The sequence below is a fragment of the Thermomyces lanuginosus genome (assembly GCF_041956635.1).
Source record: "Thermomyces lanuginosus strain ATCC 200065 unplaced genomic scaffold VTN49scaffold_22, whole genome shotgun sequence".
In the NCBI taxonomy this organism is placed as follows: Eukaryota; Fungi; Ascomycota; class Eurotiomycetes; order Eurotiales; family Trichocomaceae; genus Thermomyces; species Thermomyces lanuginosus.
Genome location: NW_027192356.1, coordinates 2,381,794 through 2,397,826, shown reverse-complemented (window position 1 = coordinate 2,397,826; position 16,033 = coordinate 2,381,794). Strand labels below are relative to the sequence as shown.

General features: G+C 51.3%; 6 protein-coding genes across 6 annotated transcripts; 2 read left to right on the top strand and 4 right to left on the bottom strand.

The window, feature by feature from the left end:
• Window positions 1-741: 741 nt before the first annotated feature.
• Window positions 742-1,533, bottom strand: VTN49DRAFT_1907 (uncharacterized protein; the record flags this gene model as incomplete). Its single annotated transcript, XM_069409573.1, has 1 exon — window positions 742-1,533. One exon carries the CDS (start codon window positions 1,531-1,533, stop codon window positions 742-744), a length of 792 nt encoding a protein of 263 aa, XP_069270946.1.
• A 1,153-nt stretch (window positions 1,534-2,686) lies between these two features.
• Window positions 2,687-3,552, top strand: VTN49DRAFT_1906 (uncharacterized protein; the record flags this gene model as incomplete). Its single annotated transcript, XM_069409572.1, has 4 exons — window positions 2,687-2,906; window positions 3,005-3,050; window positions 3,122-3,319; window positions 3,381-3,552. 4 exons carry the CDS (start codon window positions 2,687-2,689, stop codon window positions 3,550-3,552), a joined length of 636 nt encoding a protein of 211 aa, XP_069270945.1.
• A 185-nt stretch (window positions 3,553-3,737) lies between these two features.
• On the bottom strand, window positions 3,738-6,221 carry VTN49DRAFT_1905 (uncharacterized protein; the record flags this gene model as incomplete). Its single annotated transcript, XM_069409571.1, has 4 exons — window positions 3,738-3,843; window positions 3,907-4,650; window positions 4,703-5,924; window positions 6,065-6,221. The coding sequence occupies 4 exons, from the start codon at window positions 6,219-6,221 to the stop codon at window positions 3,738-3,740; spliced, it is 2,229 nt and encodes a 742-aa protein (XP_069270944.1).
• An 862-nt stretch (window positions 6,222-7,083) lies between these two features.
• On the bottom strand, window positions 7,084-8,741 carry VTN49DRAFT_1904 (uncharacterized protein; the record flags this gene model as incomplete). Its single annotated transcript, XM_069409570.1, has 3 exons — window positions 7,084-7,151; window positions 7,208-8,126; window positions 8,184-8,741. The coding sequence occupies 3 exons, from the start codon at window positions 8,739-8,741 to the stop codon at window positions 7,084-7,086; spliced, it is 1,545 nt and encodes a 514-aa protein (XP_069270943.1).
• A 2,683-nt stretch (window positions 8,742-11,424) lies between these two features.
• Window positions 11,425-13,781, top strand: VTN49DRAFT_1903 (uncharacterized protein; the record flags this gene model as incomplete). The annotated part of the gene is made up of 4 exons (XM_069409569.1): window positions 11,425-11,608; window positions 11,676-12,375; window positions 12,432-13,540; window positions 13,594-13,781. 4 exons carry the CDS (start codon window positions 11,425-11,427, stop codon window positions 13,779-13,781), a joined length of 2,181 nt encoding a protein of 726 aa, XP_069270942.1.
• Window positions 13,782-14,588: 807 nt separating this feature from the next.
• On the bottom strand, window positions 14,589-15,503 carry VTN49DRAFT_1902 (uncharacterized protein; the record flags this gene model as incomplete). Its single annotated transcript, XM_069409568.1, has 1 exon — window positions 14,589-15,503. One exon carries the CDS (start codon window positions 15,501-15,503, stop codon window positions 14,589-14,591), a length of 915 nt encoding a protein of 304 aa, XP_069270941.1.
• Between the last annotated feature and the right edge of the window lie 530 nt (window positions 15,504-16,033).

Below are 16,033 nucleotides of genomic sequence, written 5' to 3'. Positions count from 1 at the left end.
AGGTCCGAAGAGACAGATCGTTTAAAATAGCTGCAAGCAGCCTATGCGAGTTGCCTTTCTACTGCAGGCAACCCTGCAGCTAAGCGACAGCGGGCGACACTGAAGGTCAGGAGGAAAGCTTGGGAGTTATTATTTAGCCAAATCGGGTTAAACCATAGGGTTGGGCCCGAGGACCACCGGGCAATCTCAGCCTGTCACAAGGCCGACGTCACTGCGCGGGAGCCGCAGGGCCAAAGTTAAAACATGGCAGCTAGTGCCAATAAGGAAAAGGCACCAGATCGGGTTTAGCGTCATGGATAAACCATGCCGAAATTGTTCCGTTCTCAGACCTTCCAGCCTCCGGATCGATCCATCAAGAGCGAATGAGAATCATTCCCAACAGGCTCGGTAGATCGGCCATGTGGCTTGCCCAATCCTCCAATGCATCATTTGCGATTTCTCAAATCACCAAGCGCGTGACGCTATTGCACATTCAAAGGCTGATGATGCTGATAATTTATGGACAGAAACCAAGCCTATTTTCGGCGGATACGAGTGGTATGAATGTTGCCGTCATAAAAGGATCGACGATGGTAGTATGGCTAAAATTCTCGCAAAAGCAATTTGGAATGCGAAAGAATAAATGAATTTGAACAAGCATAGATCGGCTGAATGTGATGTTGAAATCAGATGCAATGCATATGACAGAACAGACGGGATAGGTAGGCTTATCAATTCCGTCAATGGACGGTATGATAAGACTCAGTAGTATTCTGATACCGCAAATGCCCTTGCAAGCGGAGGAGAACCAGCCAACAAACCACAGTCCACAGGAAGACAGACCCCGGTGATGGAACCAGCCTGCTCACTGGCAAGGAATGCCACTGTACTGGCAACGTGGCTGACTTCAACAATGCGCTGCATCGGATACCATTGCTTCACTTCATCCAGGACTTTCGGGTTGGTTTGGATCTTTTGTTCCCACGCAGCAGTTTTCACTGTCCCAGGTGCCACGGCATTGCACCGGATTCCGAACCGGCCGTACTCCACGGCAATCGACCTCGTCAGATGGATCAGGCCGGCTTTCGCGGCACTATATGCGGGGTTCCCAAACATGCCTAACCCATTTGCCGACGCGACATTGACCACCGACGGCGAGGCCGGACAAGCCTTTAATGATTCGGAAAATGCCTGAAAGCAGAGAAATGAAGCATTGAGGTTGAGGTCGATTTCGGCTTTCCAGGATTCAACCGTCATCTCATGTAGTGAGCCCGCATTTGTGGCGCCTGCGTTGTTGACGAGAGTGCGCACTGTACCTCGCTCCGATACCCGGCGGGCAAGGTCCTTGACGGCGGTGGGGTCCGTGATATTGCATATCTCTGGTATGAATTTCTGTTGTCCTCCCGAACTGGACTCGAGCTTTGCATGTGTCGTTTTCAGCTTTTCTGCATCAACATCGACCAGAACCACGGCGTCGTGTGTCGCGGCAAGCTGCGCTGCGATTTCCTGGCCAATAGCTCCTGCACCGCCAGTTACAACAGCTAGATATGCCATGTTCACGTCTCTGACAGTTAAATGGGACTAAGAAGGGGACAACTGCGGAACCTGATGTCAATGCGCTCCGTACAGCAGTGAAGCGGGAGGAAACGGGTGGTTATACAAGAACTTGTATCATCGTAGGGTTGTACCTGATACGGAGTTGAGTTTAATCGTAGCGTTGGCGTCGCATTGGTTGCCTTTCTGCCCGTTTCCCAATGGCGAGGATGGATACGAACTGTGAGCATGCGAAGTACTTGAGGGTACATGATACTCTCCGGGTGAAGGTACCATTAAGACCTCGCTCCAGCCATTGATTTCGATACCAAAACACTCATCGTCAAGGAACAAAAACTATCAAAGTAGCGACTCGAAGCGCTTGCCTGGGCAACATTATATCCATTTTCTTCAGGGATATACTGTGAAATGCCAAATAGGATGAGGCAGTGTACATGCTGTGGCTTCACAGCCCGTAGACCAAAGTACCTGGTGGGGAATAAGCCATGACGTACTCCGTGCCACGTGGAGGTGGAGCCTTGCAGTCGGAGGCTGGAGCGGAGGGGTGAGAGACTTGGAGTCGTCTCCAGAGCTGCAGAATGTAAGACGGCCGATGGCCGCGGGGTTCTTCGTACCATTTCCAGGTGTCTCTCCTCCTTGTAATAGGACTGTAATATTCCGTAATTCTACATCATTGTAAGTGATATTTTGTGTATTAATTACGAAGGAAAATTCGACTGTTTGAAATTTATCCAGCCACCTTGTCTCAGTCTGATCTCAGATGTTTTCGTGCGAGTGACACTCTTCAACTGGAAGAATATTTTGTACGTAGTCGGACATGCAAACGAAATGCTTACTGTAGCGAGCCAAACCTGAGGGTTCGAATTCGCATTACTGCATCGCATTCCAACTGTCTCTGCGGATAACGCAGCTTCACTGCTTGCTTCGTGCCTTGCCCTGCGGCAGGTTCTGGTACCGGGTGCCTGGACCAGAATTCGTGCCTGGAGCTTGGGCAAATCATCTGCCGCCCACGGATGATCAGCGGAAGTACCAGGCTAGCCCTTCATCCCTAGTACTTGACCTGTGGCAGATGCCGATACGGAATTTCTTTCAATCGGTAATCAATCGACTATTATTTATCAAGAAGTTGAGATCAAAGTTCAGCCTCAAAAACATGGCACCACTTCGAATTCTCTGCTTCGGAAATTCCCTCTCGTGTGGCTGGATGTCCTTTGGGGCAAAAAGGCATCCGTACGCCATCAATCTCAAGGAACAGCTTCTCAGCAGTAAAATACCTGCCGTTCGGGATGGCGTCTTGATCGATGTCGAGGGATTGCCGGGAGATTTAGTGAACTGTCCACCGGGGAGATTCCTGGATAGAATGAAGAAGAGATGTCTGTCTGCCAGATTATTCCATATCCCGCATTGCTTTTTTGATCGCCTTTTGCTGATTTTCCCCATGAGAATTTGTCTTGCTGATACTTTTTCCCAGGCTCAGAAGCCAAGTACGACTGGGTCATTGTCCTGGGGGGAACAAAGTCTGTGCACCTCTGATTCTAATCACCCGTGGCTTTTTGATCACAGAAACTGACATCCATCTATGGAACAGTGATTTAGCCAGCGGCATGTTCTCTCCGGAATCCATCTACAACGGTCTTCGGAACGCTTGGAGGATTGCCCTCGACCACAACGATACAGCCCAGGTTCTTGCCCTGACGATCCCAGAATGCGGCGTGAAAAGCGCGAATTTGGATAAGCGCCGAGATACAGTCAACAGCTCCATTCTGGCACATGAGGAACCTCGATTGTGTGTCTCCCCTCCAACGTATTTGCAGGGATTTTTCAATGCTGATTTCCTGGAAATGCAGCCACACGTTCGACCTCAAGACAGCGTTCCCGTACCACTCGCTGGACCAGAAAGAAAGAGTGAGACTTTGGGCGGATACCGTACATTTTACCGCCCAAGGATACGACCTGGTGGGAGAACTGATTGCAGATAGATTACTCGAGATTCTTGGAGGGCAGGAACAGCAAAGTTGAAGATGTTATTATTACAAAAACAGTACCCGAACTGGTGAATAGCAAACTGGTATAATATTGACCCAGCCAAAATCAACGCCCGCTATGGGAAAGCCTGAAAACAAACCCGAACCCATCAACGCCTTAACATCCGCTTTGACCTGGAAGTGAGACGGCTGTAAAATATCAACGAAACAAAAGGAGTATCATGATCCTCGGGGAGGAACTTCAATTCCTGCTGCTTCGAGTTTCCTTTTGTCATCGCTCTTTATGGTGACGTGCGTCATATTGCGCGGCAGTGGAAGACCTCTCCTAAAAGGAAACGTCAGCATAGAACGATTCATGGGAAAGCACGAACAGAATGGATGGACTTACTTAAGGTAGTCAATGTACAGATTACGTGCCTTGTCTTTGAGCTGTACCTGACTTCGGCGGCTGAGTTTTGGCCCGTCGGGGTGAGCTTCATCCGCTCTTTTGATATCAGCCCACCTAGTCCCGTAGCGCTCTATCAATTCGATAAGGCGCTTCTCTTCGTCTGCAGTGTATCGATGACGGATCTGTGGCTCTGGACTGAAGAATCGCGACAACTTCGAAACCGGCCTCGACAATGGTTTGTATTGGCGACTGTCACTGTCATAGCTAACCGCACGAGAACTCGTAATTTGGTATTCATCGTCATGAATCGAGGTGGCACCGTTTGTTCGATCGCTATCGACACTACGGCTATCTTGCTTGCCGCTCGGAGCGGAAGGTAGGCGACGACGCCGTTCTCCAGAAGTAATGTCACTGTTTTCAGTGTTTCCAAAACGTCGGCGTTTCCGTGACATCGGCCCCTGATCGTCTTCATCGAGCTCGGCATCACTAATGTCTTTTTGCTTCCGCTTCTGGTTGCTGTCTTGAGGGATCTGAGAGACATCTGATATCGGGGACACTCGTGAAGCCGCTGGCTGTCGATCGATAAACGATTTCCTTGGCATGATTGACCGGTTCATATTTTCTTGCGAATTCTCCTCCTCGTCCAGGGCGATCGTCTTCTCAGGGTCAAAGCCATCTTCTAGAACTGCCGAGTCGCTTTCTTCTTCCGGTCTCCGTCCATGTTGAAGCATAACGCTCATTACTCTATTGAATGGTTAGTGAGATTGCCAGACTAGAGGTGGATCAGTGAGCATACGCTTTGATTGTTCCATTTTGCTTTTTCCCTGGCGAGAATTGCTGATGTTTCCATTCCCTGAGGGGGGGATCAGTCGACTGGGGAGCAGTTCTGCCACTGCTCGCGCCCGATTGGGACCGGTGGAGCAGTATCTCTGAGTGTAGCTGAGACGAGGCTGGATCCTCCTCGAACTCGGGCAGTCCTGAGCTGCGCCCACCGATACTGTTGCGCCGTCTGAGAACATTTTCCAGTTCGTCGCGGGCTATATCGAATGGGGGTTGGCGATTCAGGTGCTCTGAGAGTTCCTGACCTCGACGGCGGATCCAATTGGCTACCTTATGGAGAAATGCAGTCCAGGGATATTCGATCTCCAGGCCATCCGTATCCACGGGCCCGTTTTCAATAAATCTTTTAACGTCCTGGACGTGAGCAAAAGCATCGTCCTGGTAGCGCAAAGGAAGGTTCCCGTTGGGATCTTGCAACCCTGGGACATTGAATCCGCGCAGAGGCGCGTTTTCGGGATCTTCGGATTCATCGTCTGTGTTCAAGAAGACTTGGTATATAAGATCGAGCGCATCAGCGTCAGGGTCTGAGAAGATCTGGGCCTTCAGCAACTGGGTTCTCAGATTTAATCCAACATTTAGAGTTGCGTTGCGCAGGTTACTCCTTCCCGGCATATTGGCGTCAGGCTCCCCATCGAAGGAACTGAGAAACTGAGAAGGGAATCCAGCTACTAGTTCGTAAAAATCGGTTTCGGGTTGTGGCAAGGTTGCTTTAGTGAGGATCTGTAATGCGAACTGGGCGCAGTTTGCCTTGTAAAGGATACCATCGACGCGCCATTGCAGGTCGCGGGCTACATTCACGGGAGGTAGTGTTTCCGTGACCTGATCGACGGCAATGTAGCTCGCCGTATTAAAAACTTCCATCTGAGTTGCAAGATTGGATTTCAATCGATGCAGTCGACGACTGTAGCCACTTCGAGGGTCCTCAAGCTGCTTTGCCAGTTCCACGGTGGCATCGGCACTGGATGTGTACCGATTAAAGAACTCAAGCACCGACGACGCAGCTCGCTCTAGATCCGGGATCGCATCCAGCATTAATTCTGCGTCCACACCACCTCCTTCAGGCTCTGTATCTAGGAGAGTAGCTCCCGAAATATCATGGCGCTCCGATTGACCAAAGCTATCACGGTTGTGAGACTTTGTTGGGCTCGGCGTCGGTCTGGATTCAGTGTCGTCCAAGTCTGTTGCACGATAAGCATTGGACTCAAATGCGATAAGCGATATGCGATTCTATGTGTCATGACCACCCAACACCGTTGAGCACCGTCGTGATCACATGCAAACTAGCAATCAAAATGAGGATGGCAAACTGAATACTAACCTTGGCCTGCCTTCCCACTAGCTGACCGCTGTTGACTAGCTGAGAAGCTTTGATCATTAGCTCTATTAATTTCGTCGTCACCCGATTCTTCGCTCTGGTCTCTCGTGGATCTCCTTCTCGGAGTCCGAAGGCGGTTGTGAGTTGTTGGGGAGGACATTGCGGGAGCTGTCATGCACGCGCCGGAGCTGTCTGGGTCCCCTGATCGATGGGTCTTGACACCGAATATGCGACGGGCCACAACAACCAACCCAGTCAATGAAAAGCGATAAAATCCGAAAAAACTCGACAAGACAACGATCGAGTCCTTCGGCTTGTCGCACTTTGAGCACCAAATACAAGTACAGAGTTCCAATCTGGAAAATGGATTCGTGAGGAGTGGTGCGGAAGGCTACCCTAATAACCCTGATACGAGCTGGTGATGACTAATGCAATGTGACCAATCAGAATTAAGTCGTTTGTTTACAATGGCCGGATCATGTGACTAACCCTAACTTACACGTATTTAGATACTGGATTAGGAAATAAGCACCAAATCAGGGATTTTTTTTTCACCTGACATTTGCAGTACCCTTTCACCCTGCTCAATCGATGTCTGTATTGACTGCCCTCTATTCCTATAAATGATCATCATCTTCAATGACAAGTCCGGAAGCAGACAAATCAGCGGAATGAACCCCAAGAGTGTGAGCGGCTTCTCAAAATTCGGACGGCTCATGATCTCATAATGCTTCTCGTTGTGCGACGGACATGACCTTGAGATATGAGGACCGAGCACCAGCCATTGAGAGTCGAGTTACTCCATGCGTCCCATACCCATCGGGCCAGTAATATACATTAAGGTGCAGATACAGATAGCTCCCCCAAATCCTCGTACATGCAGAGGCAACAGAATCCAGCGTGGTGGTGACATTAATCACGTCCAAGTATCGCAAAAAGGCCATTAAAAATTTGGAATACTCCGTACTCGTACATTTCTGATCGCTCGCTAAAAAAAAAAAAAAAAAAAAAAGGCCCCAGATTCAATAGATCGCTTCAATCAAGTACAGGATACCGAATACAAAGAATGCGCAAGCACCTCCCAGTGTAACTGTCGACAAGTTAGAAGCTTCCAAGATCTAAAGCTGTCCAAGGGAAATATCATACCGGCACGGAGGCTAACTCTTCCAGCAATGGCGCGTCCACCCAGGACAGCAGCACCAGTACAGAGGCCATGGCCGATGACTGCACCCATCGTCACCCACCAGTAGTCCTGACCAGCGGCCATAGCAATCGTAGCAATCTGGCTCCGGTCGCCCCATTCACCCAAAAAGGTCATGGCAAAAGTTTGAACCCAAGCTGGGCTCAGCAAATATGAGCACAGGTTGCTCATTCCAGTCATAACTGACTCCACGGTGAATCCCCGAACGGGGGATGATTCACGCGACGAATCCGAGGACGCACTTTCAGGAGGCGACGGAAGTCGGTTACTGGACCGCTTTCTACCTGCGCGGCCGGCTTCGAGTGCGTAGGGACTGATAGAGGACCGACGTCGGCTTCGACGGCGTTGAATATGTTCTTTCTCCTCCAATTCCATTTCGACTTCTTTCATCTCTTCACTAACACCCTCATCTGGCGACATGGCACGGCCTTCTTTGAACATCTTCGCGCCAAAGGTCAGGAAGAGTACGCCGGCCATGAATTTGGTGAACCAGGAAGGTAATAGGGAAGGAAATGTATGCCCGAGAAACGCAGACAAAACAGTCATTACAATTAGGGCCGTAAATGCTGCCGAGAAAACTAGCAAGCGAGAGTGTCTCATGGCCATGAGCGCAGCCACCAGGAATGTCTTGTCTCCTATTTCGGAAAACAAGATCATGGTAAAGGAGAGAATAAAGGAGTGAATTGGGCTGATGACCTTTCCCTCCGGCTCGTAATTATCCAATGAGAGCCACGATTGGTCTGTGGTTGTGGCGGAACTATCATCCGGTGGATGTGGTATGTCTTCCAAGGAGTCATCATCGGATTGGGACGGGGGTCTGGGGAGGTCAGCATCGAAAGGTTTCTCGGGCAAATCTTCGGGTTTCTGCGAGCCAGAATCCATCAGCCAACGACCTTGTCAATGTAGATGTGTTCACCGCACCTGAAGCAAGCCATCTCCCTCCGCCAAAACACCCCCCGAGTCCGACTCGTCGGCACTATACCCGCCGCCAACTGCTTCCTCCTGTTCACTTTGGGGAAGAGGAGGTGCTTCCTTGGGCTTCTCCGGACGCTTCTCGGCCCCGTCCTTGTTTTCTTTGCTCTTCGCCGAGACTCCCCCTTCGGTGCCCCGAGTGCCCTCTTTCGGACCTAATCGATTCGGGTCATCCATGACGCCATCATTCAATTGAGGAATTGGCTTCCCATCTGGACCTAGATAAGATCCATCAAAATCATCTGAATCATCTGACGTCGCGACCGCGCCGCTGGTTTTTGATTTTTTCCGCGTCCTTTCGGCCTCTGTCTCAATATGTGGCCCTTGATGAGGTTTGCCATCCTTTCCATCGACAGGGGCGTCCAGCGTCCCTTTTCGAGGTGTTGGATTCACAGCACCATCACTGCTTTCGTCAGATAAAGCAAGAGCATCGGCAGGGTCGTATTCGGTGGACGCGGTTGTAAGCGCGAAAAAAGCGAACGCTAGGACTATTCGATCTAACCGCATAATGCCATGGACTCTTCAAAGGAACGTGGATGAAGTCTATGGTAATGACAAGTTGTGGGAGGTGGAAGTGGCCAAATTAAGGAGTGAATGAAAGCGAACAAGGACTCTGGCCGTAAGGCGGTAGAAAAGGGAACAATCTCAGCGCACGAGCATCCGAGTCAAAAACTGTCTCGTGTCAGTGTGCACCTTGAGGGCAGGGGCGCTATCGTACTCGTACCAAAAACAATCAGAAAGAATCTGTGATTTTCAGTCTCAATCATCGCCACGAAATGAACGATTCATCAGTTCCAGAATTTTGTCACGTGAATTTTGAAACTCATTTTTCTGTACATGGTAGTTACAGGTAATCTAGTATTTGCCAAAACAGGACTAGGCGATCGACGATGTCACCGCCGCGGCCGAAAACAGCAAGAGTGAATTACGGTGCGGGTAGCTTGAGAAATGGAGCAAACGCGGAGAGCCATCTTGAAATTCGCAGCTCTCCGCGGCTCTTCGTGGGCAGGGTGCAGTCTCAACTTCCACTAGCGCTGCCTATGGACTCAGACTCAGCAAAGCCATTTCTGCACAGGGTTGTCTAGTACTTGCTGAAGTACGAAGTAACTCGGTGATGGATGTGCCATCTGGTGCATCTGACCATGCTCCATGAGCAACTAAATAAAGCCCGCTGGGTCGCTTCGCATTTCACAGCCATGCACCAGCTCATGGTTTCACTTTTCTGATGAGTTTAATTAATTGCAACGTAACTACAGTTTATTCTCTCTTAAGTTATCAGCATTCATCGGATTCTTTCTGGGGAATCAGTTACCTTGGAATGACTGTGTGGCCTTCAAGCCTGTTCATCTTGATTCATCAGCACAGCATCAGATGCCCATGTTTCATCCAGTTAGATAATTGGTACATCCAGAGCACAAGCAGTAGACTAACGACTCCGATTCCACCATCGAAAGAAGGCGGCCTGAAGTCTGTGGCACAGAGTCATTGCATTGGCTACCCTGTGGTTTCTCCTACGATTCGATTCAATCGTGGGATTCGTGAGCTAGAAGGAGCAACAGTTGGTGTTCAGACCGCGAGTCAGGTTCTCCGAGGAGTAAAGCTCACGCATGGTTGATTGGCTCTGGCTCAGGTCATGGGGAACAACGGGATTCGAAGCCGTCCGACCTGCAAGCTCTCAAAAACCGATTAACTAGCGACAAGGAGATATTAGCCGTCTCCCACTCCATGCACCCCATGCAGGCCATTCCTCCGAATGCGAAACGTGCTCCGCGGATTCCAGAGCACGAGGACAATGGGCTATCTATCAGTTTGGAGTGGATGAACGCAACTTTGAGAGGCTGTTTCTTCGACGAGCCGAGGCAAATCGTGCATACAGACGACAAGGATACATTCAGTAGTAGCTACAGGGCTCGTTATCCCTCGCTTAGCTTGTAGTGATGAACGCTTACAGACGATGTACTCGTAGAAGACTCTGGCAACTTCATAAGCTCGGGAAGCCGACGATCAACGTGCACATCATTCGGCTCTGCGGAGGAGAGCTGAAAATCATGGGTTGGCAACCCCAGTGGCGCACACATCCACCCGAAGCGCGCCAGTGATAAGATGAAGTGGTTGGACCCTGCACTGATAACTTCCGGAGAGCACGAGCGGACCATCTGCACGATGACGACAGAGTGGACCTCGTTCTTTGACGCTGTGAAGCCCATGGGCAAATTGCAGACCGGGGGAGTCAGCTGACTGGGGAGCCTCCCAGAATCCCCGTCCCTTTGGCTGTTGAGATCGATCATACTGCATCTCTTCCAACCTGGCGTGCTGCATTGGGTATTCATGGGCCTTTCTCGTAGTTTCTTTGTCAAATTGATCGCACACTCGACTGAATCGTGGCGGATGCGGCCGGTCATCGGACCTCCTCTCTCCGCCCAGACCGGAGGCGGCCATCGCAATCCGCGATATCCGCCAAAATGCCAAGCCCGACCACCAGGAAGAACGGGGTGCTCGTCAGTTTCAACTCCTCCGTAAAGAATGGTACTGCAACCGCTCGGTGAAGCAAGAGAGGAGAAGTGGACACCCGGCGAATGTATGTATGTAATTTCCAGGACTAGAGTGGCGTCGAAGTGGCGGAGTTGGCCCGGTCGAGTGATCAGAAGCGCGAGCAACTGACCGTTTCTGACTCCGCCCGCTGACCGCTAACTTATCTAACTCGGTTGGAGTGTGGATCAAACATTGGCCCCAGACGATCCGTTCATTCAGCTTTCCTGTAATCTGTGCGAAGAAGCTACTCGGAACTTCTGCAGCTGGCTCCTTGTAGAAAAGCACGAAACGCCGTGCTTAGCGTCACATGCAGCACTCCACTGCAAAGTGGTGGGCCTCTACTCCGCGTTTCCATTGTTCCTCCATGTTTTTCGCGGCTGGATACCATCCCTCCATCCATGGCACACGCCGTATTTAGAGGGCACCATGGCGCCCTGCCCGCACTCTTCCTTCTCTCGACCGTGTCTGCTGCACCGTCCGCTACCGGCCGTCCCATCTGACGGACGAGGACTTTGGATTTTGTGAGGGTCAACGGGCCAAGGTGTGGCGTGTGGAAACCAACCAGCGTAGTGGCAACCGGATCAAACCGCACAGCAGGTGACGTGCCAATTGCCCGAGTGTTGGCGCTGAGTCACCCAGAACGGCGATCCGGGGCAAAATGAGTTCAGGCGACGCGCCGGATTCCCCCTCGAACTCGCTGCGCGTGCAGTCCACCGCACCCATGTGGAAGAGATGGCTGGGCTTGTCGCAAGGCGAACGGCGGCCCGATTCTCCCGAATGGGAGCATCGGTCCAAGTGGAATCTGGGGATTCTCAGCGATAAGGAAACCGATGAAGTGCCAGGTAAGTGCGATCACGGTGCAAATACCGTTCCGATCGGTCGCGGCCGTTCACTGACCGGGTCGAATAGGGACCGTCTTGTTGTTAACCTCAAATCGAAATGAGCCGCTGGGTCTCCGGCATCAGCCAGCGCGCACGTCCGCGTCTTCTCTGCCGTCTCCGTACCCGCCATCACGTTCCTCGTCGCGCTCAGTGGTTCCGCAGAAGCGGACACCCGATGGCCGCATCGTTCTGAACCCGCAGCCGGAGGATACACTGAACGACCCCTTGAATTGGCCAAAATGGCGAAGGGATGCGGCGCTGCTGTGTTTGGGCTTCTACTGTCTGATGGGGGGTGGCATGACGCCGGTCCTGGCTGCCGGCTTCCCTCAGGTGTCAGAGGACTACGGGGTCAGCGTTCAGAAAGTGGCGTACACCACCGGACTCTACATGATGGGCTTGGGTGTCGGATCAGTCGTGATGGCTCCCACCGCGATTCTCTGGGGAAAGCGTCCAGTCTACCTTGCCGGAGCCACCATGTTTATCCTCTCAGCAGTGTGGTGTGCGCTCTCCCCGAACTACGTGAGCCTGGTGATTGCTCGCGTGTTCCAGGGCATTGCCGTCAGTCCGGTCGAATGTCTTCCATCTGCAACCATTGCAGAGATTTTCTTCTTGCATGAAAGAGCTTATCGTATCGGTATCTATACATTGCTTCTGCTGGGTGGAAAGAACCTTGTACCATTAGCTAGCGCTGCTGTCATTGAGGCTCGTGGCTGGCGTTGGGTGTTTTGGTAAGTTCTCAATTTGCAACTCTACCTCCGACATTTCTAGCTAACACAGGCGCCAGGGTGGTTGCCATCATTGTTGCCGGTTGTCTAGTTTTGCTGTTTCTTTTCGTTCCGGAGACATTCTGGGATCGGACCCCGCGTCCGAGAGCTCGATCGAAGCGGCCCGCTCTATACCGCAGCAGGTCGAGCTTCCGCGGTCGCCGACCCGAACCGCGCCCTGATCCTGCGTCGGAGTTGGATCCTGCTACGGAAAAGCATAGAGAGCCATCGGCAAACCGGGTTCGGAAAGATGTCCATGTTGGGTTTGCGGGTGATAATCTGGACGAGAAAGACGGTGAATCGGTGAAGGGCCGACCCGGAGATTCTCAGGGTGATGGAGACGCTGCGGCTGTCGACGAGAAAATCGAACGTGCTGACCCTCCCGCGGAGGCTCAGTCCCAGGTTGCCCAACCGCTCCCAGTCATCGTTCATCCGGAAGGCGATACTCCAGATCTGGAAAATGGTCGGCCCGGTCCAATGTCACCCCTCCGCAGCGATTCAGAGGAGTACATTCCGACGTTAAGTCCGTCCGTGGCATACACCGAGAATCTTCGTCAACGGCCTCCAGTCCCTTGGGTGCATACCCTCCGGATTTGGAACGGGCGGCTGGCGAGCGACAAATGGCTGCGAATCCTTGTGCGCCCGTTGATTTTGTTCGCTTATCCAGCCGTCTTGTGGTCATCTACTGTGTATTCATTGTCGGTTGGGTGGTTGATCGTATTGTCTGAGGCGGTAGCCCATATTTATCAGGACCGGGACTCCTACAACTTCTCAAAGCTCGCCACGGGTCTTGTCTACATTTCGCCCTTTGTTGGGGGTATCCTGGGCACGGCCGTGGCTGGCAGAGTATCCGACGTCATTGTCCGATTTATGGCACGACGCAATGGAGGTGTGTACGAACCGGAATACCGGTTAGTCATGGCGATTCCAATCGCACTGTGTACGGCAGCCGGCCTCATGGGTTTTGGCTGGAGTGCAGAGGAGCGAGATGCTTGGATTGTCCCTACGATCTTCTTTGGGATCATTTCGTTCGGGTGCTGCCTGGGAAGCACCACATCCATTACCTTCTGCGTCGACAGCTATCGCCAGTACGCTGGAGAGGCTCTCGTTACACTGAACTTCAGCAAGAGTAAGTTCTACCTCAGTGGACTTCCTCTATAACTTTCTAACTCGATCACACAGATATCTTCCATGGCTTGATCTTCTCGCTTTTCATTGTTGACTGGCTCGAGGCCGACGGCGCTCGGACAGTCTTCCTTGCGTTGGGTGGCATCCAACTTGCATGCCTTTTGACTGCGATTCCAATGTACATTTTTGGCAAACGGGCTCGCATGTGGACGGTGCGGAAGAACCTGATGGAAAAATTCTAATCGAACCGTACCATGGCTTTTTCTTTTTGTATTTTTGGGCGGCGCTTTGTTTTTTTTTTTTTTTTTTTTTTGTCGATGATTCGTTTTGATTAACGACGCCATGCATTGGGATGCATCGTGGCATCATGTTACGATACGTATATATCATGTGATTACGCCAGTTGAGGGTTCGTTGCCGGATGTGCTGGGATGTGTTTGTTGTTCGAGGGCCTGTTTGTTTTTCTTTGGCTCTCTAGATTGTTTGCTTTGGGTGCTTGAATGGAGGGTTTCATGATGTTGTTTCTTTGCTGATTACTTAGAATGTTTCTTGCCTTTCTGCTCAATGTCCACGACAAAACATTGGCTGTCAACAATCCCCTGTCACCAGTAACACCGATACCACAGTAGTTATTGCTTGCCATCAGTGGATAGCCATTGAGAACTATCCATAGCTTGGGCATTTCAAGATCTTGACCTTCATGTTTTGAATCGCGGAGTCGATCGGGCCACCTTTGGCTTGTCATACAGGTGCAGAATCCATCGGCCTCGGGCTAGACTGGCCGCTGGAACCATGATGAACCATCCAGTCGAATGGCTTGGGCGTTGCGATGATGCGATGAGGGAGGATTCGCGAGGATCATATCAAAATGTTCTTCGATCCAGGTTCATTATACTAACGCTAACCGTCGTAAATATGCACATAATCAAGGAGATCAATATCCAACATGATACATGGGTATAATTTCAAGATCCGAGAGTATTATTGAGGCTGGTAGTCTCATGAGGATTGACGATGAACTAGACGGATGGGGCTCCTAGCCGTTCGGTTCAGAGGTCGCCTGGTAATTCTGCCACTTCCTGTCTGGGGTGCAATTCCACAGCAGGTGGTCGATAAGCCACGTACGAAGCTCTCTTGTAGTCCTGGTTGTTGAAGGTCGCGTCTCCGGGGAGTTCCATTGTCGTGGGAGCAGTGTTGTCGCTCGTGGCCGTTCCGCTCCATGACGAGCGAGACGGGTTTGGCGACCGGGGTATTCGATAGATCGATGGCGATGACAATGGCGACGAGGGTGGCTGCTGCTGCTGTAATTGTTGTAATTGTTGCTGCTGCTGCAATAACAGCTGCTGTTGCTGCACCTGCGACTGCGCCGATCGATCGGCCGGATTGATCGTCTTGAGCCGACCGTTCTCCATCATAGCTTGCAGGACCCCTTGGTCGAGCAGCTCGGCCTTCTTGATCAGCCGGTCCACGAGAACCTTGGTGGCGGATTTGAGGTTGCTCTTGACAAAGGACACAAGGCTGAAATTGCATCGGATTTCAATGTCCTCTCGGAGATACAGGCCTTCCGAAGGCGCTCCGATGCCGATCTCCTGTGGCTGGGGCGGCTCACCGGGTTGGTTGCCCGCGATGCGATAGTTGTGGCGCAAATCAACCCCCATCGGCACGTAGACGTGTGTCTGTAGGCCCCAGGGTACATCGTGAAAGCACCCATGAAAGCTGACTTTGCCCGCGCCCATCCTGCCGATTCCGGGAATGAACTGGATCCGCTCGGTGATTTCATACCATGTTGAATAGTATTCTTCCGCGGGCGCATCGCGGGGAGGTTTGATAGCGTGATACCCGATCACAAGCGGGTTCAACTCGATGATTTCCCCATGGCTGTGCAGGAGATCCAAGGCAAGTTGTCGCGGGATAAATGACGGTAAGGGGGTAATGTTCGTGTACACCTCTTTCTTTTTCATCATCTTCTCGACCGATCGTTATGAATCCCTGTCCGTGTGTAGTTACTTATGATCTGGATAGATGCGCGTAGCACTCGGTAAACAAGACAATCTCAGCACTGAAAACATATGAATTAGCAACGAGCATGTAGAAGAAATTAACCATTACGACAAACAGCGGAAGATATTTGTTGGCTGACTTAAATTAGCATTCTTCGCTTCTTCAAGGGTGGACGACGTCACCCTCCCGCCGTGGTTGACCCGTGACTAGGCTCTCAGCTACAGCTGGATGATCCAGTAACATTCTGATTTTAGACTTAGGTTTTGGGGCTGAGTTCTGATTAGAGGCGGCAGCCTGCTCGAATCATCGGCCACGGTTTCCCTCTCATCTCCCGAGAAAATCAAAAAATGCTCGGCATTGGAAGATTGTTTGGGCCTATTTCAATTTGCCAGCGAAAATTCGGTGCTTTTTTTATGGGAATGGGGACGAAGTTTAAGGTCCTTTGACCCCTTACCAAGTACGGTACAATACATGGTGCTGACTAACTACCTAA